This window comes from Ursus maritimus, unplaced genomic scaffold (genome assembly GCF_017311325.1).
Source record: "Ursus maritimus isolate PB19 unplaced genomic scaffold, ASM1731132v1 scaffold_5, whole genome shotgun sequence".
NCBI classification, from domain to species: Eukaryota; Metazoa; Chordata; class Mammalia; order Carnivora; family Ursidae; genus Ursus; species Ursus maritimus.
The window spans coordinates 81,752,857-81,780,246 of NW_024426663.1; the positions used below are offsets into that span (position 1 = coordinate 81,752,857).

The window sequence follows — 27,390 nt, forward strand, 5'->3', positions numbered from 1 at the left end:
ATGGAGTTAGTCTATGGTAAAAATATCTTCCTTTGAGAAAATTTGCAAAAGAAAGCATGTCATATGTTGCAAAAACAAATGTCACTTGAACACATTTCCAGGGCTCCTCACAATGGTCTCTAAGTGATAATTGCAGGTACCTTTCCAACACTGGTAAAAGACAGCAGTATAAAAGATACCTAATAACTCCCTAGCAGGAAAAAAAAAAAAAAAGATAACCAGAAGTAGATTTCACAATGAAATTACAGAACAGCAAAGATAAACAAAAAAATTACAAAATGAGCTGCAGAATAAAGTGATTAAAGTAATGACAGTTAAATTAACTACTGGATTCTCAACATCAAACAAGGACATCAAAAGATAGAGAAACACTACTTTCAATAAACTGAGACATAAATATTTACACTGTGAACCACTGAGATTTGGTGTGTTGTATATGACAGTGCTTAGTGTAAGCAATGGTGAATGAACTATCCTTACTGTTTATGGAAGCATAATAATATATTGAGGAATACAATACAAAAAAAGTTGGTAATTTACCATAAGATATTTCAACATAATATGAATTGAGTTACAAATGAAATTGGTTAATTGAGATATTGATTAGATATAGATAGATATAGAGATTGGTGGAGTTAGATACATAGAAATAGAGGAAGAGATAAAGGCAGAAATAGAAATATAGATTCATTGCAGTCTCAAAAAATAATAACTATATATTTAATTTGAAAAACTGTTCTTTTAAAGATTAAAGGGCCAACAGCAGCAGGCAAGACAATGTTAAATAACAAGAACTCAGTTAAAATTGTCATACCAGAAATCCAGATTTATTTTAAACCTATCTGAGTAAAACAGTGTGAAATGGAAACCTTGTGAGAATAAAGAATTCAGAAGTGGGTCCATACATATGTGGACATTTTATGAGGCATTTATTTATGTGATAAATATTTACTGAGTTTTTACCATGCACAATCATTTCTTGAGACTATTGGGATATATTAGTGTGCAAAATAGGCAAAAGACCCTGCTCCCTTGGATCCCCCATTTTAGCAGAGAGGCAAACATTAGAATTGACTAGCATAACAAAGTTGACTACATAATCCAGCAAACACAGTCAATTTTTAAAGAAAAAGAGAAAAATATAGTAAAGATAGGAATTGATGAAGATGAGGTAGTGTTTGTTACTTTTTACAATATCATTAACAGCACAGATCATTTGCGAAGGATGACGTGAGCAAATTCTTAAAGAGAAAAAGAATTTAGCATGAAGAAAGCTGGAGGAAAAGGAATCCCAAACAGGAAAAAAGAAATCCAGTAGGATGATTCTTAGGTGTGTTAATTTTAAAACTTCCAGATACCAGCAAACCCAACAAAAATGGGTTTATTTGGGAAGGGCAGAGAATTGTTATTTGGGATTTCTGAGCCAAGGTAAAACCATGGCAAGTTTGGAAAACAAAAGAGAGAAAAGTTAATTTATATAGGAAAAGGCACAGTTGTCAGAAGCTTTTATAAACAAAAAGCTGGCGTGCCTGTGTGACTCAGTTGGTTAAGCATCTACCTCTGGCTCAGGTCATGATCTCAGGGTTCTGGAATCAGCCCAGCATTGGGCTCCATGCTCTGCAAGGAACCTGCTTCTCCCTCTCTCTGCCTGCCACTCCCCCTGCTTGTTCTAGCTCCCTCTGTTTCTCTCTCAAATAAATAAATTTAAAAAAAAAGTCTATTGGAGTAAACTAGAAATGTGAAGTATAGTGAGTTTTCAGTGGCTGAGTTGTAAATGTTTTTCATGGGCTGGGCTGTTGCAAGTGGACAAGAAAAGCTTTCCACATTATTCTGGGGTACTAAAGTAGTATCCACTTGCAAGAGATGTCTCTTACTGTTGGGTCTGCAATTGACAACAAATGGTAGGACATGAGAGCTCCCACTTTTGTCTCCTGAGCCCATTTTAATTTTTAAAATTTTATTATTTTTACATTTTTGTGGAAGTACATTTATCAGTGTTATATTAATTTCAGGTGTACAATATAATAATCCAATAAATCTATATATTTCTCAGTGTTTATCAAATAAGTGTACTCTTATTTATCCACTTTATTTATTTTACCTATCCTTCCACCTGTGTCCCCTCTGACAACCAACAGTTTGTTCTCTGTATTTTAGAGTCTTTTTTTTGTTGTTATTCGTGACTCTTTTTTCCTTTATTTGTTTGTTTCTTTCTTAAATTCCACATGAGTGAAATCATATGGCATTTGTCTTTTTCGTTACTTGTCTTTTTCAGACATTTAAATTAACATATACCCTCTAGGTCCATCCATATTGTTGTAAATGGCAAGTTTTTATTCATTTATGGCTGAATAATATTCCATACTATATATGTACCACATCTTCTTTACCATTTATCTATGGATGGACACTTAGGTTGCTTCTCTATTTGGGTATTGTAAATAATGCTTCAATGATCAGGGGTGGATATATCTCTTTGAATTAGTGTTTCCATTTCCTTTAGGTTAATACCCTGTAGTGTAACTACTGGATCATATGGTAATTGAATTTTTAATTTTTTGAGGTTATCCATAATGTGGATAACCTGTGTCCACAGTGGCTGCACTAATTTGCATTTCCACCAGCAGTGCACAAGGGTTCTTTTTTCTTCACATACTCACCAATACTTGTTATTTCTTGTGTTTTTTATTTAGCCATTGTGACAAGTGTAAAGTGATATCTCATTATGGTCTTAATTTACATTTCTCTGATTACAGTAGTCTGATGTTGAGTATCTTTTCACATGTTTATAAAACATCTATGTTCTCTGTCAATTTTTAAATCAAACTATTTGTGTGTGTTTCGTGTTGACTTGTATAAGTTCTCCATATATTTTGGATATGTTTTCTTCTAGGAATTTGATTGTTTCATATGTTGCACTTAGGTCTTTAACACAATTTCAGTTTATTTTTATGCATGGCACAATTAAGTGATCCAGCTTCATTCTTTTGTATGTAGTTGTTCAGTTTTCCCATCAATATTTGTTGAAGAGATTGTCTTTTCCTCCATTGTATACTTTTGGCTCTTTTGTCATAGATTAATTGACCATAAAAGTGTGTGTTTATTTCTGGAAGATGTATTCTGTTTCATTGATCTATGTGTTTATTTTTGTGCCTGTACCACACTGTTTTATTATAGCTTTGTAGCCTATCTTGGAATCTGGGATTGTGACATCTTCAGCTTTGTTCTTTTTCAAGAGTCAGCATATTTTGTGATTCCACAAAAACTTTAAGATTATTTGTTCTAGTTACATGAAAATGTTGGTATTTTGATAAGGATTGCATTGAATACATAGATTGCTTTGGATAGTTAAGACATTTTAACAATATTAGTTCTTCCAATCTATAAGCATAAAATACATTTCCATTTGTTTGTGTAATCCTCAACTTATTTTTATCAATGTTTTATAGTTTTTGGAGTGCAGATCTTTTACCGTTTTGGTTAAGTTTATTCTTAGGTATTTTATTCCTTTTGATACAACTGTAAAAGAGTTGTTCTCTTAATTCTTTTTTTGCTATTTTATTATCAGTGTATAGAAATGCAATAGATGTCTATATATTAATTTGTATCAAGTGACTTTATTGAATTCATTTATTAGGTCTAGTACTTTTTGATGGAGACTTTAAGGTTTTCTAAAGATAAAATCATGTCATCTGCAAAAAGTAAAAGTTCTACTTCTTACTTACAAATGTGGATGCCTTTTATTTCTTTTTCGTCTTTGATTGGTGTGGCTAGGACTTCCAGAACTATATTGAATGAAAGTGGTGAGTGGACATCCTAGTCTTATTCATGATATTAGAGGAAAGACTCTATTTCACCACTGAGTATGATGATTGTTGTGGAGTTTTCATATAGGGCCTTTATTATGTTGAGGTATGTTCCCTTCAAACCCTTTTGCTGAGAGTTTTATTATGAATTCATGTCACGCTTCACCAAATATGGTTTTGTTTTGCATCTATTGAGATGATCATATGTTGTTTTTAAAAATCTTTATCTTATTATTTTTTATTATAATAATGTTTTTTATTATATTATGTTAGTCACCATACAGTACATCCCTGGTTTTTGATGTAAAGTTCGATGATTCATTGTTTGTGATTTTTTAAATTAAATAAGTCAATGAAAGACACATAACATAAAATTTCACTCGTATGCAGAATGTGAGAAACAAAACAAGTGAACATGGTGGGAGGGGAGAGAGGCAACCAAGAAACAGACTCTTAACTATAGAGAACAAACAGGGTTACTGGAGGGGACTGTGGGGCAATGGATTAAATAGGTGATGGGTATTAATAAGGGTGCTCTGATGAGCACTGAATGTTGTATATAAGTGATTAATCTCTTAATTCTACACCTGAAACTAATATTACACTGTATGTTAACTAACTAGAATTTAAACGTTTGGAGAAGGAAAAAAAAAACTAGTAATAAGATGACAACATATACATATCTATCAATAATTATTTTTAGTGTAAGTCAACTAAGCATTCCAATCAAAAGATTGGGTGACACAGTGAAAAGAAAAAAAATCCATACGCTGCCAACAAGAAAACTCATGTTAGATCTAAAGACACCTGAAGATCGAAAGTGAGGGAATGGAGACACATTTATCATGCAAAAGGATTTTAAAGGAAAGCTGGAGTAACAATACTTATATCCACCCAAATAGAGTTTAAAACAAAGACTGTAACAAGATATAAAGAAGGACACTGTATACTAATAAAGGGGAAAATCAAACAGGAAGAGTTAATGATTGTAAATATTTATACAACCAAAATAGATGCACACAAATACATAAAACAGTTGATACCAAACTTAAAGGAACTAATTGATAATAATACAATAATGCCAGGGAACTTTAACACCTCCCTTACATCAATGGACAAGTCACCTAAACAGAGCATCAACAAGGAAACTGTGGCTTTGAATGACACAATGAAGCAAATGGATTTATAGATATATTTAGAACATTCCATTCTTTCTTTTCAAATGTCATGAAACAGTCTCCAGAATAGATCATATACTGGGTCACAAGTCAGCCCTCAACAACTATAAAAAGATCAAGATCATACCATACATATTTTCAGACCACAACACTATGAAACAAGAAATCAACGACAAGATAAAATTTGGAAAGACCACAAATATATGGAAAGTAAATAACATGCTACTAAATAGTGAGTGGAGAAACCAAGAAATCAAAGAAATCAGAAAATATACGGAAACAAATGAAAAATAAAACACAATGTTTCAAAATCTTCGGGATGCAGCAAAAGCTCTTTGAAGAAGGAAGGTAATAGCAATACAAGACTATCTCAAGAAGCAATAAAAGTCTCATAAAACAACCTAACATTACACCTAAAGGAGATAGAAAAAGAACAACAAACAAAACCCCAAACAGCAGAAGGAAAACAAAATTAAAGAATAGAATTGAAATAAATGATCTAGAAACTAAAAAAAAACAAAACAAACAAAAAACAATAGGACAGATCAAAGAAAACAGGAGCTGTTTCTTTCAAAAGATAAAATTGATAAATCTCTAGCAAAACACTTAAAAAAAGAAAGGATTCAAATAAATAAAATCAAGGAAAAGAGAAGAAATAACAATGAGCACTGCAAAAATACAAACCATTGTAAGAGAATATTATGAAATACTATACACCAGCAAATTGGACAACCTAGAAGAAATGGGTAAATTCCTGGAAACATATAACCTACCAAAACTGAAGCAGGAAGAAATACAAAATTTGAACAAATTAATTACCAGCAAGGAAATTGAATCACTATTCAAAAAAGAATAGAAGAAGAAAGGGAAGAAGAAAGGGGGGGTAAGCAGAAGGGGGAATGAACCATGAGAGACTATGGACTCTGGGAAACAAACTGAGAGCTGTAGAGAGGAGGGGTGTGGGGTATTGGGATAAGCTGGTGACGGGTATTAAGGAAGGCATGTATTGCATGGTGCACTGGGTGTTATACGCAAATAATGAATCATGAAACTTTACATCAAAAACTTGGGATGTACTGTATGGTGACAAACATAACATAATAACAATTATTATAAAAAAAGAAATTGTGCAAAATAGATATAAACATAATGACAAAATAAAAATTATTCAAAAAAAAAAAAGAATAGAAGGCTTCACAGGTGAATTCTACCAAACATTTAAGGAAGAGTTAATATTAATTCTTCTCAAACTATTCCGAAAATTGAAGAAGGAAAACTTCCAAATTCATTCAGTGAGGCCAGTATCACCAAGATACCAAACCAGGTAAAGACACAACAAAAAAAGAAGAACTACAATCCAAATATCTGATGAATATAGAGGCACAAATCCTCAACAAAATACTAGCAAACTGAATCCAACAATACTTAAACAAAATCATACACACTGATCAAGTTTAATTCATTCTTGGAATTCAAGGTGCTTCGATATTCACAAATCAATTTATATGATATATTTCATTAATAAAAGAAAGTATAAGGACCATATGATCCTTTCAATAGATGAAGAGAAAGAGTTGAAAACTACAAATTCCATTCATGATAAAAACCCTCAACCAAGTAGGGATAGAGGGAACAGACTTCAACATACTAAAAGCCATATATGAAAAACCCACAGGTAATATCTCAATAGACAAAAACTGATACTTTTATTCTATGGTAAGGAATAAAACAGGGATGTCCACTCTCACTGTCATTTAACAGTACTGGAAGTCTCAGCCACAGAAAAAATCAACAAAAAGAAATAAATTGTGTCCAAATTGGTAAAGAAGAGGTAAAATTTTCACTATTTTCAGATGACATGACACTATATATAGAAATCTCTGAAAATTCCAACATTCAGTAAAATTTCAGGTTGCAAATCAATGTGCAGAAATCTTTTGCATTTTCATACACTAATAACAAAGCAGAAGGTAGAGAAATAAAGAAAATAATCTCATTTACAATTGCACAAAAAATAATTATAAGAATTGGAATAATCCTAACCAGAGAGGTGAACGACTTGTACTCTGAAAACTATAAAACATTGGTGAAAGAAATTGTAAAATCCCAAATGCACAACTAACCTTACACCTAAAGGACCTGGAAAAAGAACAGCAAATAAAGCCTAAGCCAAGCAGGAGAAAATAAATAATAAAGATTAGAGCAGAAATCAATGAAATAGAAACCAGCAATACAGTATAACAGATCAACAAAACTATAAGCTGGTTCTTTTAAAGAATTAATAAGATCAATGAACCTCTGGACAGACTTATCCAAAAGGAAAGAGAAAGGACCCAAATCAATAAAATCATGAATGAAAAGGGGAGATCACAGCTAATACCAAGGGAATAGAAATAATTATTAGAAATTATCACCAGCAACTCTATGCCAACAAACAAGGCAACCTGGAAGAAATGGATGCATTCCTGGAAACTTATAAACTATGAAAACTGAAACAGGGAGAAATAGACAATATGAACAGAACAATAACCAGAGAGGAAATTGAAGCAGTTCTCAAAATCTCCCAGCAAACCAAGAGTCCAGGACCAGATGGCTTCCCAGGGGAATTCTACCATACATTTAAAGAAGTAATAATACATATTCCTCTGAGCTGTTTCAAAAAAATAGGAATGGAAGGAAAACTTCCAAACTTGTTCTATGAGGCCAGCATTACCCTGATCCCAAAGCAAGACAAACACCCATCAAAAAGGAGAATTATGGACCAATATCCATGATGAACATGGATGCCCAAATACTCACCAAGATCCTAGCCAATAGGATCCAACAGTACATTAAAAGTATTATCCATCATGACCAAATGGGACTAATTCCTGGGTTACAAGGGTGGTTCAAAATCCACTAATCAATCAAAGTGGTAGATCACATTAATAAAGAAAAACAAGAAACATATGATCATCTCAATTAATGCAGAAAAAGCATTCAGCAAAATACAGCATCCTTTCTTGATTAAGACTACTCAAAGTATAGGGATAGAGGATACATTCCTCAATATCATAAAAACCATCTATGAAAAGCCCATGGCAAATATCATCTCAATGGGGAAAAACAGAGATTTTACTTTAAGTTCAGGAACAGGACAGGGATGCCCACTCTCACCATTATTGTTCAACATATTACTAGAATTCCTAGCCTCAGCAATCAGACAAAAAAAGAAATAAAAGCCATTCATATTGGCAAAGAAGAAGTCAAACTCTTTCTTTGCAGACGACATGATACTTTATATGGAAAACCCAAAAGATGCCACCTCCAAATGACTAGAACTAATACAGCAATTCAGCAATGTGGCAGGATGCAAAATCAATGCGCAGAAATCATTTGCATTTCTATACACTAACAATATAACTGAAGAAAGAGAAATTAAGGAATCAGTTTCATTTACAATAGCACCCAAAACCATAAGATACCTAGGAATAAACCTAACCAAATAAGTAAAGAATCTATACTCTAGAAACACTTATGAAAGAAATTGAGGAAGATACAAATAGATGGAAAAACATCCCATTCTCATGGATTGGAAAAACAAACATTGTGCAAATGTCTATGCTGCTCAGAGCAATCTACAGTTTCAATGCAATTTCTATCAAAATACCATTGACATTTTTCAAGGGGCTGGAACAAACAATGCTAAAATTTTTATGGAACTTGAAAGACCCTGAATCACAAGGTGAATGTAGAAAAAGAAAACCAAACCTGGGGGTATCACAATCCCTGACTTCAAGCTATATGACAAAGCTATGATCACCAAAAAAGCATGGTACTGGCATAACAATAGACACATAGATCAGTTGAACAGAATAGACAGCCCCAGAATGGACCTTCAACTCTATGGCCAACCAATCTTTGACAAATCAAGAAAGAATATCCAATGGAAAAAAGTCTGTTCAATAAATGGTGTTCAGAAAATTGGACAGTCACATGCAGAAGAATGAAACTGGACCATTCTCTCACAACATACACAAAGATAGACTCAGAATGGAAGAAAGACTTCAATGGGAGACAGGAATCCATCAAAATCCTAGAGGAGAACATAAGCAGTAACCTGTTCAACCTCGGCCACAACTTCTTTAAAGACACATCTCTAATGGCAAGTGAAGCAAAAGCAAAAAATGAACTACTGGAACTTCAACAAAAAGCTTCTGCACAGTAAAGGAAACAGTCAACAGAAATAAGAGGTGGCCCTGGAATGGAATAAGATATTTGCAAACAATACTATGAATAAAGGGCTGGTATCCAAGATCTATAAAGAACTTCTCACATTCAACACCCAAAAAAACCAAATAATCCAATCAAGCAATGGGCAGAAGACATGAACAGAAACTTCTCCAAAGAAGACATACATATTGCTAACAGACACATGGAAAAACATTCCACATCACTTGCCATCAGGGAAATACAAATCAAAACCACAATGAGATACCACCTTACACCAGTTAGAATGGCAAAAATTAACAAGACAAGAAGCAACAAATGTTGGATAGGATATGGAGAAAAGGGAAACCTCTTACACTGCTGGTGGGAATGCAAGCTGGGACAGACACTCTGGAAAACAGTATGCAGGTTCCTCAAGATGTTAAAAATAGAGCTACTCTAAAACCTAGCAATCGCACTATTAGGAATTTACCCCAAAGATACAGATGGAAAGAAAAGAAGGAGCACATGCACCCCAACATTCATAGCAACAATGTCTACAATAGCCAAACTGTGGAAGGATCCAAGATGCCCTTCAACATGAATGGATAATGATGTGGTTCATATATACAATGGAATATTACTCAGCCATCAGAAAGGAAAAAATACCCACCATTTGCCTCGACATAGATGGAACTGGAGGGGATTGTGCTAGGTGATGATATAAGTCAAGCCTAGAAAGACAATTATTATATGGTTTCACTCATATGTGGAACATAAGGAATAGCACAGAGGACAAAAGGGGGAGGGAAGGAAACCTGAATGTGAAGATACCAGAGATGGAGATCAACCATGAGAGACTCTGGACTCCAGGAAAGAAACTGTAAGTTACAGAAGGGAGGGATTTGGGGGCATGGTGAAACCGGGTGATGGGTATTAAGGAGGGCATGTGTTGTGATGAGCACTTGGTGTTATATGCAACTAATGAGTCATTGAACACTACATCAAAAACTAATGACGTCCTATATGTTTGGCTAGCTGAGCATAATAAAATAATTAATTAATTAATTAATTAAAAAATAAACATATATAAAAATAAAAATGGGCAGAATAAATGGACAGATATTTCTCCAAAGAAGACATCCATATAGCCAACAGACTCATGAAAAAATGTTCAACATCACACATCATCAGGGAAATGCAAATCAAAACTACAATGAGATCTTACCTCATACCTGTCAGAATGCGAAAATCAAAATCTCTAGAAACAACAAGTTTTGACTAGGCTGTTCAGAAAGGGAACCCTCTTGCACTGTTGTTGGGATTGCAAACTGGTGCAGACATTGTGGAAAACCAGATGGAGGTTCCTCAAAAAGTTCAAAATAGAACACCTTGTGATCCAGCAATAACACTACTGGGTATTTACTCAAGGAATATAAGAACATTACTTCATAGGGATTCCTGAATCCTGATGTTCATAGCAGCAATACTTTCGATAGTTAAGATATGGAAGCAGCCCAAGGGTCCATTGACTGATCAATGGATAAAGAAGATGTAGAATATTATTCAGCCATTAAAAAGGATGAAATCATGTCATTTGTAACATGGATGGAATTAGAGAGTATAATCCTAAATGAAATAACCAGTCAGAGAAAGACAAACACCATCTGATTTCATTCATAGGTGGAATTTAAGAAAACAAATGAGCAAGGTAAAAAAAGATAAAAAGAGAGAGAGAGAGGAAGAAACAAACCAAGAAACAGACATTTAACTATAGAGAACAAACCTATTTACCAGAGGTGAGGTGAATAGGGGGATGGATGTAATAAGTGATGGTGATATTAAAGAGTGAACTTATGATGAGCCCTGGGTAAAGTACAGAATTGTTGAATAATTATATTGTAATCCTGAACGTAATATAATACTGTATGTTAACTATACTGGAATTAAAATAGCAAAATGAAACAAAACAAAACAGCATAAAATAAAATAAAATAATAAAATAAAAAATAAAATAAAATAAATGAACTGAGTGTCTTGTAGCCAGTTTATAGATGGATCTTGCTTTTTTATTCATGTAGTCACCCTATGTTTTTTGATGGGAGCTCTTATCCCATTTACATTCTACATAATTTTTGATAGATGTACTTATTGTCATTTTGTTACTTGCCTTCCAGTTGTTTTTTGTAGTTCTATGTTCATTTTTTTCCCTTGCTCTCTTCCCTTGTGGTTTTATGACTTTGTTTAATGATACACTTGCATCATTACTCTTTATCTTTTGTGTATGTATTACCAGTTTTTGATATTTGGTTGTCATCAGCCTCATATATCTCATCTTATGCATGTAGTAGTCTATATTATGTTGATGGTTGCTTAAGTTTGAATCCATTTTATTTATTTTTTAATTTTTGAAAGATTTTGTATATTTATTTGTCAAAGAGAGAGGGGGGGAGGGAGCACAAGCAGGGGGCATAGCAGAGGCAGAGGGAGAAGCATACTCCTCCCTGGGCAAGGAGCCCAATGAGGGACTTGATCCTAGGACCCTGGGATCATGACTTGAGCCAAAGGCAGATGCTTAACCAACTGATCCACCCAGGCATCCCAGTTTGAATTCATTTTAAAAGAACTAAGCTTTTTCTCTTCCCCTACAGTTTATGTACATGATGACCTACTTTGCGTCTCTTTATTTTGTGAAGACAAATGTGGCTACTTTTTATAGATATTAGTAGTAGTAGTAATTTTGTGTTTTAAACCCCACACTGGTTTTATAAATGATTAAACTACTGATTTAATTATATTTGTATTTGACTATGAAAAATTTTCCTTTCATATTTTTCTTACTCCTGATTATGGCATATTCTTTCCACTCAGATAATTTCCTTTAACATTTATTTTTTTCTTTTTACTTAAATTTTAGTTAGTTAACATACAGTTCAATATTGGTTTCTGGAGTAGAATTCAGTGATTCATCACTTACATACGATACCCAATATTCATCATCAAGTGCCCTCTTTAATACCCATCACCCAATTAGCCCATATCCCGCCCATCTCCCTCCATAAATCCTCAGTTTGTTCTCTGTTGTTAAGAGTCTGTTATGGCTTTGTTCTGCTTCTTTCTTTTTCTTGTTTTTCGCCCCTTCCCACTGATCCGTTTGTTTTGTTTCTTAAATTCCACATATGAGTGAGATTACATGGCATTTGTCTTTCTATGGCTGAATTATTTCACTTAGCATAAGAACACTCTGGCTCCGTCCATGTCATTGTAAATGGCAAGATTCCATTCTTTTTGATGGCTAATAGTCCATTGTATATATACATCATGTCTTCTTTGTCCATTGATATATCCAGTTGATATACTTTGGGGTTTTCTCTATAGTTTGGCTTTATTGATAATGCTGCTATAAATAACATGGTGCATGAAACCCTTTGAATCTGTATTTTTGCATCCTTTGGGTAAATACCTAGCAATGCAATTGCTGGGTTGTAGTACCCTACAAGTACCCTGCTTACCAAAGACTTGTTGACCATATAGCCGTGGGTCCATTTCAGGATATTCTATTCTGTTCCATTGACCCACATGTTTGCTTTTGTGCCAGCACCATTCTGTCTTGATGACTCCAGCATTGTAATATAGCTTTAAAACCAGAATTATGATGCCTCCAGTTTTCTTTTTCATTTTCAGAATTGTTTCACTATTTGGGGTCTTTTGTGGTTCTGTACAAATTTTAAGATTGTTTTTTCTAGCTCTGTGAAAAATGCTGGTGGTAATTTGATAGGGATTGTATTAAATGTGTAGGTTGTGTTGGGTAGTATAGATATTAACAATGTTTGGTCTTCCAATCCATGAGCATGGAATGGTTTTCCATTTCTTTGTGTCTTCTTCAATTTCTTTTATAAGTTTCCTATCATATTCAGAGTACAGATTTTTTTACCTCCTTAGTTAGATCTATTCCTATGTATCTTGTGTTTTGATGCAATTTCAAATGGGATTGATTCCTTGATTTCTTTTTCTGCTGCTTCATTATTGGTGTACAGAAAGTTAATAGATTTTTGCACATTGATTTTATATCCTGAAACTTTGCTGAATACATGTATTAGTTCTAACATTATTTTTTTCTTCTTGGTGAAGTCTTTCAGGTTTTCTACATAGAATATATCACCTGCAAAGAGTGAAAGTTTGACTTCTTCCTTCCCAATTTGGATGCCTTTAATTTCTCTTCGTTGTGTGATTGCTGAGGCTAAGACTTCCAGTACTATGTTACATAGTACTGGTGAGCGTGAACATCCTTGTCTTGTTCCTAACTTTCTAGGAAAGGCTCTCAGGTTTCCCCCATTGAAGTTGATATCAGCTGTGGTTCTTACATATGTGGCCTTTTATGATGTTGAGGTATGTTCCTTTTATCCATAATTTGTTGAAGGTTTTTATCAAAAATAGATACTGTATTTTGTCAAATGCTTTTTCTGCATCAATTGAGTGCATCATATGGTTCATATCTTTCCTTTATTAATGTGGTGTAACATACTGATTGATTTGCAAATGTTGAACCACCCCTGCAGCCCAGGAATAAATCCCACTTGATTGTGGTGAATAATCCTTTTAATGTAATTTTGGATTTGATTTGCTAGTATCTAGTTGAGAATCTTTGCATCCATGTTCATCATGGATTTGGCCTGTAATTCTCCTTTTTAGGGTGGTTTTTGGTTTTAGAATCAAGGTAATGCTGGGGCACCTGGGTGGCTCAGTCAGTTAAGGATCTGCCTTCAGCTCAGGTCATGATCCCAGGGTCCTGGGATCCAGTCCAGCATTGGATTCCTTGCTTAGCAAGGAGCCTGCTTCTCCCTCTACCTCTGCTGCTCCCCCTGCTTGTGTTCTCTCTCTCTCTGTCAAATAAGTAAATAAAATATTAGAATCAAGGTAATTCTGCCTTCATAGAATGAGTTTGGAGGTTTTGCTTCCACTTCCATTCTTTGAAACACTTTGAGAAGAGTAGGTATTAACTCTTCTTTAAATGTTTGGTAGAATTCCCCTGGGAAGCCAATGGCCCAGAACTTTTGTTTGTTGGGAGATTGATTAGTGATTCAATTTCTTTGCACATTATGGGTCTGTTCAAATTTTCTATTTCTTCCTGTTTTCTTTTTTTTCATATTTTTTAATGTTTTTAATTATATTGTGCTAGTCACCATACAGTACATCCCTGTTTTTTGATGTAAAGTTCGATGATTCATTAGTTGCGTATAACACCCAGTGCACCATGCAATACGTGCCCTCCTTACTACCCATCACCAGCTTATCCTATTCCCCCACCACCTTCCCCTCTGAAGCCCTCAGTTTGTTCCTCAGAGTCCATAGTTTCTCATGCTTCATTCCCCCTTCTGATTACCCCCCTTTTCTTTATCCCTTTCTTCCCCTACCAATCTTCCTAGTTCTTATGTTCCATAGATGAAAGAAATCATATGATAATTGTCTTTCTCTGCATGACTTATTTCACTTAACATTATCTCCTCCAGTGCCATCCACATTGCTGCAAATGTTGTGAAATTGTTCTTTTGGATGGCTGAGTAATATTCCATTGTATATATGGACCACATCTTCTTAATCCAGTCATCTGTTGAAGGGCATCTTGGCTCCTTCCACAATTTAGCTCTTGTGCACAATGCTCCTATGATCATTGGGGTGCCCTTCTCTTCACTATGTCTGTATCTTTGGGGTAAATACCTAGTAGTGCAATGGCTGGATCATACGGTAGCTCAATTTTTAATTTTTAAAGGGAACTCCACACTGTTTTCCAGAGTGGCTGTAACAACTTGCATTCCCACCAAAAATGTAAGAGGGATCCCCTTTCTCCACATCCTCTCCAACATATGTTGTTTCCTGCCTTGTCAATTTTTGCCATTCTAACTGGCATAAGGTGGTATCTCAATGTGGTTTTGATTTGAATTTCCCTGATGGCTAATTATTTTGAACACTTTTTCATGTGTCTGATAGACATTTGACAAAGACAGCATGGAACTGGCACAAAAACAGATGCATAGAACAATGGGACAGAATAGAGAACCCAGAAATGGACCCTCGGCTCTTTGGGCAACTAATCTTTGACAAAGCAGAAAAAAATATCCAGTGGAAAAAAAAGACAGTCTCTTCAATAAATGGTGCTGGGAAAATTGAACAGCTTCATGCAAAAGAATGAAACGTGACCACTCTTTCACACCATACACAAAGATAAACTCCAAATGGATGAAAGACCTCGATGTGAGATAGGAATCCATCAAAATCCTAGAGGAAAGCATAGGCCACAACCTCTTTGACATTGGCCACAGCAACTTTTTTCACGACACATCTCCAAAGGCAAGAGAAACAAAAGATAAAATGAACTTGTGGGACTTCATCAAGATAAAAAGCTTCTGCACAGCCAAGGAAATAGTCAAAAAAACTAAAAGGCAGCCCACGGAATGGGAGAAGATATTTGCAAATGACACTACAGATAAAAGATTAGTATTCAAGATCTACAAAGAACTTCTCAAACTCAATACATGTGAAACAAATATTCAAATCCAAAAATGGGCAGAAGATATGAACAGACACTTTTCCAATGAAGACATATCTTTAAATATTTTTTAAACATTTTTATCTTTGTCGTTATGGTAATACTGATGGCTTCCATTCTTTTCTCAAACCCAGTGAATACCTTTATCATTGTTGCTCTTAATTTTCCATCAGGCATGTTAGCTATTCCTGTTTTGCTTAGATCTCTGACTGTGGTTTTATCTTCTTCTTTCATTTGGGATAAATCCTGTCTTCTCATTTTGTCTCTTCTCTACCTTCTTCTTCCGCCTGATAGAAAAGCCAGTTATGTTTCTTACTCATGAAAGTAATGGCTTTATGAAGAAGATATCATGTCATTCCAAGGGCCTGGAGCTTAAGGGAGTGCTTCCATTGTGTGTTGTGTCTGCTCTGCCATTGTGTTTTGCCGGCACTATTCTTCAAGCCAGTCATCTTCAGAGGTTCTCGTTGCATGAAGTGGTCAGTGTTTGATCTCTGGCCTGAACGTGGCAAGTTTTACCTAGTGTGCTTCTGTATGCTTGTGAAATGTGTCCTGTTACCACCTCCACCACTACTGAGGCCCTGAAAAACTTGGAGGTGTATTGCGGGCAGGAGTTTTTGCTGGTCTTTGGATGAGTGACCTGCCTCCTAGGGACTGTGGCAAGATTGAGTGAGAAGGTGTGAAGCTTAGTGTAAGCAAGTTAAGCATTCAAAGTATCCACTGCACTGCTTCCCACAGGTGGCTCTGTGTTTATGCTGAGGGCTGGAGGTGGAAAATGGTGCTAACCAGCTCTGCTTTTCCTGGAGAGGCACCACTGTCTCTCAGGCAGACATTTCAAGAAGAGTAAGTAATCTCCCTGCCATATGTCTTAGGATTTTTTGTTTTGCTTTGTTTTGCTTTGTTTTGTTTTTCAGATTGCTCTTTCCACACTGTCAGCCTCCAGGTTGTTTGCCTGTTTTCTTCCCAGAAACAGCACAGAGCCCTGTGGGGTCTATCCTAGCCAAGCCTGCTAAGTTTTAAAACTCCAGGCTTTAGGGTCATGGTGTGGGCAGGGACCTGCACTGGTCTTCTGTGGAAGGGGCCCATTATGCTGGGACTGAGATGAACTTGACCAAGAAGGGCAGTCATGTCAAAGCTCAATGCTTTGGGACATGGTATAAGTGAGTTAGGCAGCCAGTGTTGGACCTGAATTACTTTCTGCAGGTTGCTATGTGTTTTTCCTGAGAGATGGGGAAGTGGAAATAGTACCTGCTGGTACCTCCTTTGTCCCCTTAGTGGTTTCTCCCTGAATCTTGCCTCTCAGTGACATGTTCTAAGAAGAGCAAATAATCTCCCCCTGTATGTGCCGAGTATTATTCAGATCACCGTTTCCACACTGTCTCCCAGGTTTGTTTGCCTGCCTTCCCTACAAGAGTGGGGCAACACCCTAACAGCTCTATCCCAGACAAGCCAAAGAAGCCTTAAAACCCCAGTCTCTAAGCTCCACTGGTTGCAAAAACTCATGAAAATTAGTCCCTATTATTTCCCAGCTAATGGCTTTGGGAAAATGTTCTTGTGTGTTTTCCTGTGTGCTCCTCTCTCTTCCCTTCCTCTGCAACTATGGCTCCCCCCTCCAGCATCTGTGATCTCTTTCTCCCCCAAAATATGTCTCTGTACTTCTTTCCTTCTTCGTTGTGGCTTCTTCTTTCCCTTAAGTTGTGGAGTTTGTTCTTTCAGGTTGATTTCTGGGGTATTTAGGTTGACTTGATAATTATCTAGTTATGTTCAGGGGCTGACACAAACCTAAGTCCTCCTACTCAGCCACCATCTTAGCTCATTGAAACCTCTCTGTCAAGGACATAAAATGATTATTAGTTTCCATATTTAGGTGACAAACTTTTTGTTTCTAATTTACTTAAATTATGTCCAGTATTTCACATTGTAGACTCCTCCTTTCTATGAGAAAGAATGTCTCTTCTAGGTTTCTATCACACCATGCTTTCCTGGGTGTTCTACATCATTTCCATCCCTTTATTGTCACCTACTTCTTTCATGGCTTGGCATTTATACATTGAAATATTTTGACCTATTTTTCAGTTTTTTTCTTCTTTATATATGCAGTCTCTCAACTAGGTTTGATCTCCTAATGTAATCTCCTGTGGTTACATACAGTATGTTTATCAGTGACTCTTAAAATCTATCTTCACACTTAACAACTGAAATGATATACAAGCTGAAATATCTGACATTTCAACATATATTCAATAGACATTTCAAACCTAGCATTTCATTTTCACTGCCCCATCTTCTGAACACACCTTCCCCATTTCAGGACAATGACACCTACTATTCTTCCTACCTGGAAGCCTGTCAATTTGGATTTTCCCTTGCCTGGCTCCTTTCTTGCACAACTAGAGTCTCCTTGGAAAGTACTTCCTTGAACATGGTAGCTTGAGTAGCCCTTCACTGATCTCCATTATCCCACTGTGTTAATGTATTTCTTGTATGCACTTCATTATATTGTAAGTTATATTTTCCCAGTTTTAAGATAAAATTGACACATAACATTGCATTAGTTTAAACTGTACAACACAATGAGCTAGAAACTTACACCTGTTAGAACGGCTGTCATCAAAAAGATGGGAGATAACAAGTGTTGTCAAGGGGACACTTGTGCACTGTTTGTGAGAATGTAAATTAGTGCAGCCATTGTGGAATACAGTATGAAAGTTCCTCCAAAAATAAAAACAATAGTGCTACCATATAATTCAGCAATTCCACTTCTGGAAATATATCTGAAGGAAACAAAACTACTATGTGGAGGCATATCTTCATACCCATGTTTATTGCAGCATTGGTCGCAATAGCCAAGACGTCGAAGCAACTTAAGCAGCTACTGATGAATGAATAGATAAAGAAAATGTGATATATATCTAATATGAGTTATATTTTAATTTTATTGAAGCAAAATAAACATACAAAAATATTAAACATACAAAAAGTTGAACTTGGTAAGTTTTCTCAAACTGAACACTGGATGTGTAATCAGAATCCACATGAAGAAACAGAAAATTACCAGCACCTCAGAACACACCCACATACCCTTTCAGCCACTAATCTTCCAAGCATAGACTAGAATCTGTACTTTATATAAATGTACTCCTTTGTAACTTTCTTCTTCAATTCAACATGTTTCTGAGATTAATCTATATTATTGTAAGTAGCATTAGTAGAATGTCTATCTTTATTGTATGACATGTCACAATTTATGTCACCACCAGTGAGATTTTGGGTAGCTTCTTTTTTTTTTTTCCATCTGTTACTACATATCTTTTGGTTAAGATTATGGATACATATTTGTTAGAAATTCCTGAGTGTGTTTCTTCTGGGGCACAGAGAACAGATATGTTCAGCTTTAGTCACTGTTGCTACGTACAATGTTGTGGGGATATAAATTGTTTTCTTGACTGCTGTTTTTTTTTTTTTATTATTTTTCTTTTCATTGCCTTTCCCTCATTAGAATGTAAACTTTTTAACTGTAGGTGCTTTTCCCATCTTGCTAACAGCTATGATGAATAAATGTATACATGGATAAATGAATGAGGAAGCTGTATCAGAAAGATATAGTGTTCAATCAATCACATTCCTTGAAATTTTGTAGCTTAATGCACTAATTAAAAAAAAATCCTACAGAAGTCCCTTACTTCATTGAACCCCACTGTTTTCATCTGTAATTAAAGCTGTTAATATGTGGTTTATTTGTTATGAGGTTGTTAGGGGTGATGAACCTTACAAAATATGTGAATTGTTAAGTTTTAGACAGATTGACTAATATGATTGATTATGATTATTAATAATTTAATCAAGTGATCCCTATGATACCTGAGTAAACTCCTTATATAATCAAATGCAATATTGAACATGATTTGCCACATGTTTATTGTCCCCAATTCCTGGATCAGTGGGGAGTATGAATATGGAATATGAATAAACTCTTATTATTTGGCTTGTATATGATAAATCCTGATGACCTTGTCACATATTTTAATAATTATTTTAGTATCCTCTCAGGCCGTATCCTTTTGTGTTTCTCTGACATTAAGTAAACTTTTAACCATATGATACCCTCACATTGTCTTTTCTGGGCAGTGTGTTTTTTTCTCACCCGTCAATTTTAACTTATCTGACAAAACTTTCACTTCTGTGTTACAAGCAAACAAAACTTAAATACTGTATTGTTACTTAAAGTAAAACACACATAATTATTTCAGGGAATACAATGACTATTTGAGAAAATTATATTCAGTGACTCTTCTGACCAACTGACAAATTGAAACACATAGGTAGTTACACAACTGTCTTCCTAAAAGGCTGGGTCAGGTATTAGTCTTCAAAATAGAGAAGATTATATTTTTTTCTTATTTTTAGATGGTACATAGAGTTATACAGCAGTATCATATATATTAAAAGTACCACCTTCCCTCCTGCACCCTTCAACATAGTTCATGCCATTTAAAATTGCAAGCAACTTATGTCATCTCCAAAAGGTGAAGCTGTGGAGCAAGAAATTTTATTTTCAATTCCTGACAAACACTGAGCATTTATTTTGAATACATGTAAACAGAACAGAATAAAGGGAAGTCATAAGAAAGGAAAGAAGAGATGAAGAAATGAAGATCAAAAGGATGAATTTTTATATTGATTTTTTTTTCCTTTTTTTTTTTTTCCCTTCACAATTGAACCTACCCTCCAGTTTAATCTTTCGTTGAAAGCATGGCCACACTGTTCACAAAGGGTGTCATTTGTTACTCACGTGAGAAGAAGCCACTATCAAAACACTTCTCCTGACACTCTTTGTGTACCCTTAAACCTGCCTAGTGCCCTCTTAAGAGCTCCAGTCACATCCTTGTTCCTCAGACTGTATATGAGTGGATTTAGCATTGGTGTAAGGATTGTGTAGAACACAGAAAAGACTTTGTCCTGGGCTGGCCTGTGGTAAGAGTGTGGAAGCATGTAGGTGTACATGGCAGCCCCATAGAACAAGGTCACCACTGTCATGTGAGACGAGCAGGTGGCAAATGCCTTCTTCCTCCCCTCCACTGAACTCATGTGGTGGACTGTGGTCAGGATTCGGGCATAAGAAGCAATCACTACAGAGAAAGGAATTAGCAGCATCAGAACACAGCACACATACATTACTGTCTCATAGAGGGCTGTGTCTGCACATGCCAATCGCAGGACTGCAGGTGCCTCGCAGAAGAAATGGTTAATTTCCCGGGAGTTGCAGAAAGGAAAGCTCATGGTGATGGGAGTTAGAAGGAAACCATCCAGAGAGCCCCCAAACCAGGAACCTGCTATGATCATCCAACAGACCCGGCGGCTCATAAGAACAGGATAGCGAAGGGGGTTGCAGATGGCCACATAGCGGTCATAGGCCATGAGGCCCAACAGGAAGAACTCGGCTCCCACGAGGGTGAGGTAGAGGAAATGCTGAGCTGTGCACCCCATAAAGGAGATGGTTCTTTGACCGAGCAGGTAATCAACCAGCATCTTGGGCACGATGGTGGAGATGTACATCATGTCAATGAAGGAGAGGTGGCTGAGCAGGAAGTACATGGGAGTGTGAAGTCGTGCATCAGTGCGGATCAGGAAGATCATGATCCCATTGGCCATCAATGCAATGAAAAAGATGACAGAGATAATGGCAAAAAGAAGGCCTGATATGTCCTTCCTGTTGAACAGTCCCATGAAGGTGAAGTCTGCAGAGGAAGAGGTTGTGTTGTACACTTCCATTGATCCCATGATGGTGCTGTTGTGACCTAAAATCTTCCAAATAAAATGACAATATTCTTAGAGAATTAACATAACAACATATGGGTTGTCTGTTAGTCAACGAACTTCTAAAAGTTGGAGGAAAACATTTAAAAATATTTTCTTACAACTTTGACACAAATATCTAGCAAATAATCTATTCTAAAATGTTTCTTTACATAAAACTGATCACCTTAATCAATAGTTCTTTAAATACATTGGACAAGATGATGTCAACAGATGCTGTTGTTCTACAGTAATACATATAACAACACATAAGGGTGTAAACCATGTTTTTCAGTTAAACATACCCTGGCCTGGTGTGTGTGTGTGTGTGTGTGTGTGTGTGTGTGTGTGTGTGTGTGTGTATGTGTACATACTACCTTAGATGTGTTTAAGTTGGTATCCTTATTAAATGAATCTTTGTTATAATCAACGTTATCACCATCTTAAAAACATCTCAGTACTGACTATGAGTAGTCTTTCTCTGCAATTTAGGTACAAATGAGTGATCTGATATATGGGCTGTGAGAATTATGAGTATTCTCTTGGCGTCTGTTCATCTGTGTTGCAGATGAAATTGTATGGGAGAAAATAAAGTGGGAAATGGGAAACCACTCTTGCAAACTCAGAAAAAAAGAGGCAAGTCACTTTTGTGGAATTACTTTTGTTTATTTTTAAGAAAGAAATTTAATTTTAGGATGAGGAAGAATTGGCATTAGGATCATGTATTAGCATCAGCATTAGTCAACTATTCGCATTTAGCATTAGCAATTAGGATTCAGAGGAAATAGCACAGGAACATACAGGGTAAGCTACAAACCACCTATTATTTTTGGAAATTAGAATTTTTTTATAGTGATTAGTAATTAAGAAAAACTGATTGACTATTTTATGTAATTTCAGTTTATGATACATCTACAGTTGTGAAACATCTACAACAAAGTTGTTTTCTTTTTTCTTTTGAAAGTTAAGGATTATTTTTCATGTACTTTAACATTAAATATGTCAAGATAAGATATATTTTACCAATATGTTTTTTAGGTAGATTGACCAAACTAATCTATGCTCCTATAAATATTCCAAAACTATGAGTATTTGAGTCAACTGCACAGAGAACAAAAAGCTATTAAGAATAATTGTGAAGGGACGTCTGGGTGGCTCAGTGGGTTAAGCATCTGCCTTTGGTTCAGGTCATGATCCCAGGGTCCTGGGATCGAGTCCTGCATTGGGCTCCTTGCTCAGCAGGGATCTGGCTTCTCCCTCTGCCTGCCACTCCTCTTGCTTGTACTCTCTCTCTCTCTTTGACAAATAAATAAATAAAATCTTTAAAAAAAAGAATAATTGTGAAGAGTTTACTTTGTGCCAATTGCTTCATATCTATTGACTTGTTGAGTTTCACAATAAACCTAAGAATTGAGGAACTATATTCCCCTTTCTCACTGATGACAGAATTATGAATAATGTTCTAATGGTCACATATGCTGTTAGTGGCAGAGATGTTTGGACCAGGCAGTCTCAAATCACTGTGTTCTTACCTACATTCCAAAAAACCTAGACATTACATTAGTTGTCAAATTAAATGTGCCAACAACGTGAATCTGTTAAATTTTAACTATATGTAATCATAAATGTGGCTAGTAAAAATGTCGTGATTGAAAATACATCACATACATAATACATAAACACGACTGCTGATTTTTAACAGAATAAACTCTGTTTTTCTTGTTTATCTTCTTCTTTTGGTGCTAATTTCAAAATCTTTGAGCCAAATTTTATAAATTTCCCTGACACCATGTACCATTTCCTCATTTCCAATCTGCCTCATTTTTCTTCTTTCTAATTTTCATTAATGGAGCCCATTGACATATGTATCTATAAGGAAATGTTGTCCAGTTTATAGAATAGCTTAAATATTAGTAGTATTCTGTTGTCACAACTCCCACATTTTGGATCTAACTTTTATCAAACCTCAAGATCCCAGTAACAGAGAGAATATTAGGTATTAGTTATTTTCCTGCCATTAATGAATTCTGTTACTTTGGATTCCATCCCCAAAGTCTGAGCTTCAGTTTCCATTTATATTAAATTAAGGTAATATACAGGGTTGCTATATGGATCAAATGAGAAATTCTTAGGTGAATATACTTTGTAAAATGCAAAGGAAAATGCCAATGTTTTAGTTATTTCAAAACTATTGATAAATATGTGAGAATCTCCAATTTCTTATTTAAGCAATCTGCATATTCAACTAAAATCCATGAATTTGAATTGTAAAATACTCGTGAACTTCAGTTCAATGGACTCTGGCAATCTTGGCAAAACTACTTCAGATGTTAAATTCTATATTTTTTCTCTAATTATCTCTTCACTTGAAGGAAATGGCCTTTAGCATAAATTTTCAGAAATATATGCATCACATTTAAGCCTGAAGAGAATCCAAATATCTATGAGAAGCATATATATATGCTTGGATTGGAAATTATAACACAAGAAAAATTATTAAATAAAATTGGGATGACTTTATTGGATGAAATTAACTTCAAAACTTACTTAAATTACCCATCACTGGCCTATCCCAATCCCTCACCCCCCTCGCCTCTGAACCCCTCAGTTTGTTTCCCAGAGTCCATAGGCCAGTGATGGGTATTAAGGAGGGCACATATTGCATGGAGCACTGGCTGTTTTATGCAAACAATGAATCAGGGAACACTACATCAAAAACTAAGGATGTACTGTATGGTGACTAACATAACATAATAAAAAATTAAAAAAAAAACTTACTTAAATTACTATCCATTACACTATATCACAAATTGAAAAAAATGCATTTATTCCATCCTGACATTTACAAATACTCTCTTTTTTTTTGTAAGGGGTGAACATTTGGTTGAGTAGAGCTATTTGAAGTTACTTCTCCCACCTAACTTGAAGTTAGGATATGATTCATGCTCAGGCCTGGGATGATCACTATGCCCATCTTTTGAATCAAGTTACAATAGAATCTTTCTGCCAAATGAAAGCACATACTCCATGTTTTTTCAGTGCAATATCTCCATTGCTAGGAAGCTCTATGCTCACTTGGATCAAAAATTGCCTCATGGACCTCCTTCTTGCCCTCTAGATCTGCTCAGAAGCAGCTTCCTCCCTTTTTAACTTTCAGCCTTTCACAATATGAATATGGTTAGGATTTCTTCATGTTTGTCTGTGCCAAGTTATGCTTCCTGATTCTTGTATGCATTCATGAAGACATTGCCAACATGCTCAAGTTCCAGGTAATGACTTGAGATGATCTTTGGTAATGTCCATTTTAAAATGTATTATCTCAATTTCAAGAATTACTTCAGGTGAAGTTTATTCAGTGCAGAATAAACTAGAAATATTACTTTTCTCTGTTTTTATATAGATACATCACACTTTTGGCACATTATGTACACATTACAACTCTTCTGTTGAATTTTTACATAAGAGCTTCTCAAGCCAGGACAATTCATAGTTGTGCAGTTTTGAAACTAAATAAAAAACCTTACATGTATCCCTAAATCTTCTTTGTATTCCTAAATTCTGCATAGTATCTCAAAAAGTTGCAATCATTAATAATAAAACCAAATTGAAATAAGAATCTTAGAATTATTAGACAATGAAATGTCATGTAATTAAATAATTTCACCAAATGTCTATTGCTTTTCAGAACATCACTCCAAGGAGTGATTTAGAACCACATTCCTTTGTCAAACATATACCCCTCCTGCCAGAACCCCTAAAGAGATCACATACCTGGATAACCACAATTACACTGTTTCTGATTGAAGTTTATTCCATGGGGTGGTGGGCATTAAAAAGAAAAAAAAATAAATGCTTGCATACCACTTCCAGAGTGGAATTGAAGAATATGGGCATCTATACAACCTTTAAAAGCATTATGGAAAAGTGATATGTAAGGTGTTTGCATCACTGACAGCAAGGCAAGAGCTCTCTGCTTGAAGTCAGAGGGCCTATGAGAGTCTGCCTATGTGTCATTAAGGCAAGCACCTCCACTTCCCAAACTTCAGTGTCCTTTTCTGTAAAAAGAGAGCAAGAATACAAAGACAATCATGCCAGTGGTGGTGGTTGTGGAGAACTCCAGCAGGGAAGTAGGGAGCCTTTTTGTAATTGGTGCCCTATTAACTAAGACCAAGAGGAAGTTCTTCATTTAACCTCTCTGTGTCTTTCAAGTAGTATTATCCCTATCCCATCTAATTCCCATGATCAATTTTTTAGAGAGAGAAGGAAAGATTTTGCTAAGATCATGTACACACAGATATAAAAAAGTATTTTATAGAAAAGATGATTCTTTGCACTATTCCACTCAGCACCATTACAACTAGATATTTGCAATGCATACTCTAGGTAATTTCCAGAAATAATAACAGGTAGTTTTCTTCTCAATGTAGTTGGGGTGGGGGATATGGAGCAGTCATTTCCTCACTAAGCTTGCACATGAGATTTGCAGCCCATGAGTTGTAGACAGCCCTGTCTCCATTTCCTTAGATTTACCTTGCATAAGTCTTATTTATATCATATAAAGAGAGTTGATTCATTCAAACCCCTAGGAAAAACTGGGGAAGTTCAATAATTTCTTTATTTACCAAATATTTAAACTCTCCTTTGAAGAGCCAGGCTAGTTACTCATCAGCATTTGATCTGTCACCTGTGATCTTCCTGGACAATTTCAACAGACCTGGGTTTTCATTAAGGTGGTAGGAAATGAAGAATAAACAGAGTTGGTCTAGATGATCTAGAATCCTAGATGATTCACTGAATTTCTTACATTTGATCAAGAATTTTGCATTGTTAGAAAAACTTCAAACTATTAAATCCAATAATTTAATTTACAGAAACCTTCAAAATGATTTATTCATTTGCCCAATATCCTCCCATGTTTAACCTCATCACCCCACATTCCTCAGTACTTTTCTCAGCCATGCAATCTGAATGCAATGTATTAAAAACAACTTGCTACACATTTCTTGGTATGCATAAATTAAGAAGATAATGCACATCATCATTATAAAAAAATCACCCTATGCCTAATTTTATACTAAAATTAGGTACAACTAAAGAAGATTGTCTCTGTCACTTACTCAGAGTTGAATCCTCTCCAGATAGCCATTCAGAGTAGAGTGCATTGTTCAAAGGTAGAGATGGTCATATAAACTTTAGTAAACAACAACAACAACAACAACAACAACAACGACAACTCACTAGGAAACTGTAAGAATTTTATGTAACTAAGAAAGCAATGAGGAATGAACAAAGACTTTTCAGAAAATAGAAGGTGATCTATTACTAGAAGAAAAATAAGATTAGTGGATTTAATTTATCCTCTAGTTTATGTTGACAAAAAAAAAAACAAACAGAAAGTTATTCAGTCATGAAAATCCACAATGGGAAAAGTTTCAAGATATGGCCAATCTGCACATCCAGGTGTCCTCTGCATGAAAATCCATCACATAGAGGTTTTTAATTTGGATTTATGAACTTGAATTTCCTGAACTATAGACTAGAAGTATCCTTAGCAACTGATGATGGAATTAGCACACAGAAAGATGTACAGCAATTTATTAACTCTTTCAATATAACTCTGCAGAAGGAAGTATCATTAAAAGAATGTCTTCCTAAAATCCCTGAAATATTTTGCATTGCCAGGAAAAATCATACAATTTCTCCAGCTTTCTACAAAAGTGTGTTAATTCTTGCTTCCTATCTTTACAAGAGAATATCTAGAAACCAAAGAAAGACAACTGTGAAACAGTAACAAGGCAGGAAGAAAGCTGCAGACCATTAGAGAATGCTGAATCCTCTCTGGGTGTTCTGTGTTTCAATTCCTGGGCGCAGAGGGGAG

The 27,390-nt window shown here is 35.4% G+C and overlaps 1 protein-coding gene across 1 annotated transcript; it reads right to left on the bottom strand.

The window, feature by feature from the left end:
* Positions 1-20,525: 20,525 nt before the first annotated feature.
* On the bottom strand, positions 20,526-21,503 carry LOC103656330 (olfactory receptor 2T1). Its single transcript, XM_008683700.2, has one exon. The coding sequence runs from the start codon at positions 21,495-21,497 to the stop codon at positions 20,526-20,528; it is 972 nt and encodes a 323-aa protein (XP_008681922.1). The 5' UTR covers positions 21,498-21,503.
* Between the last annotated feature and the right edge of the window lie 5,887 nt (positions 21,504-27,390).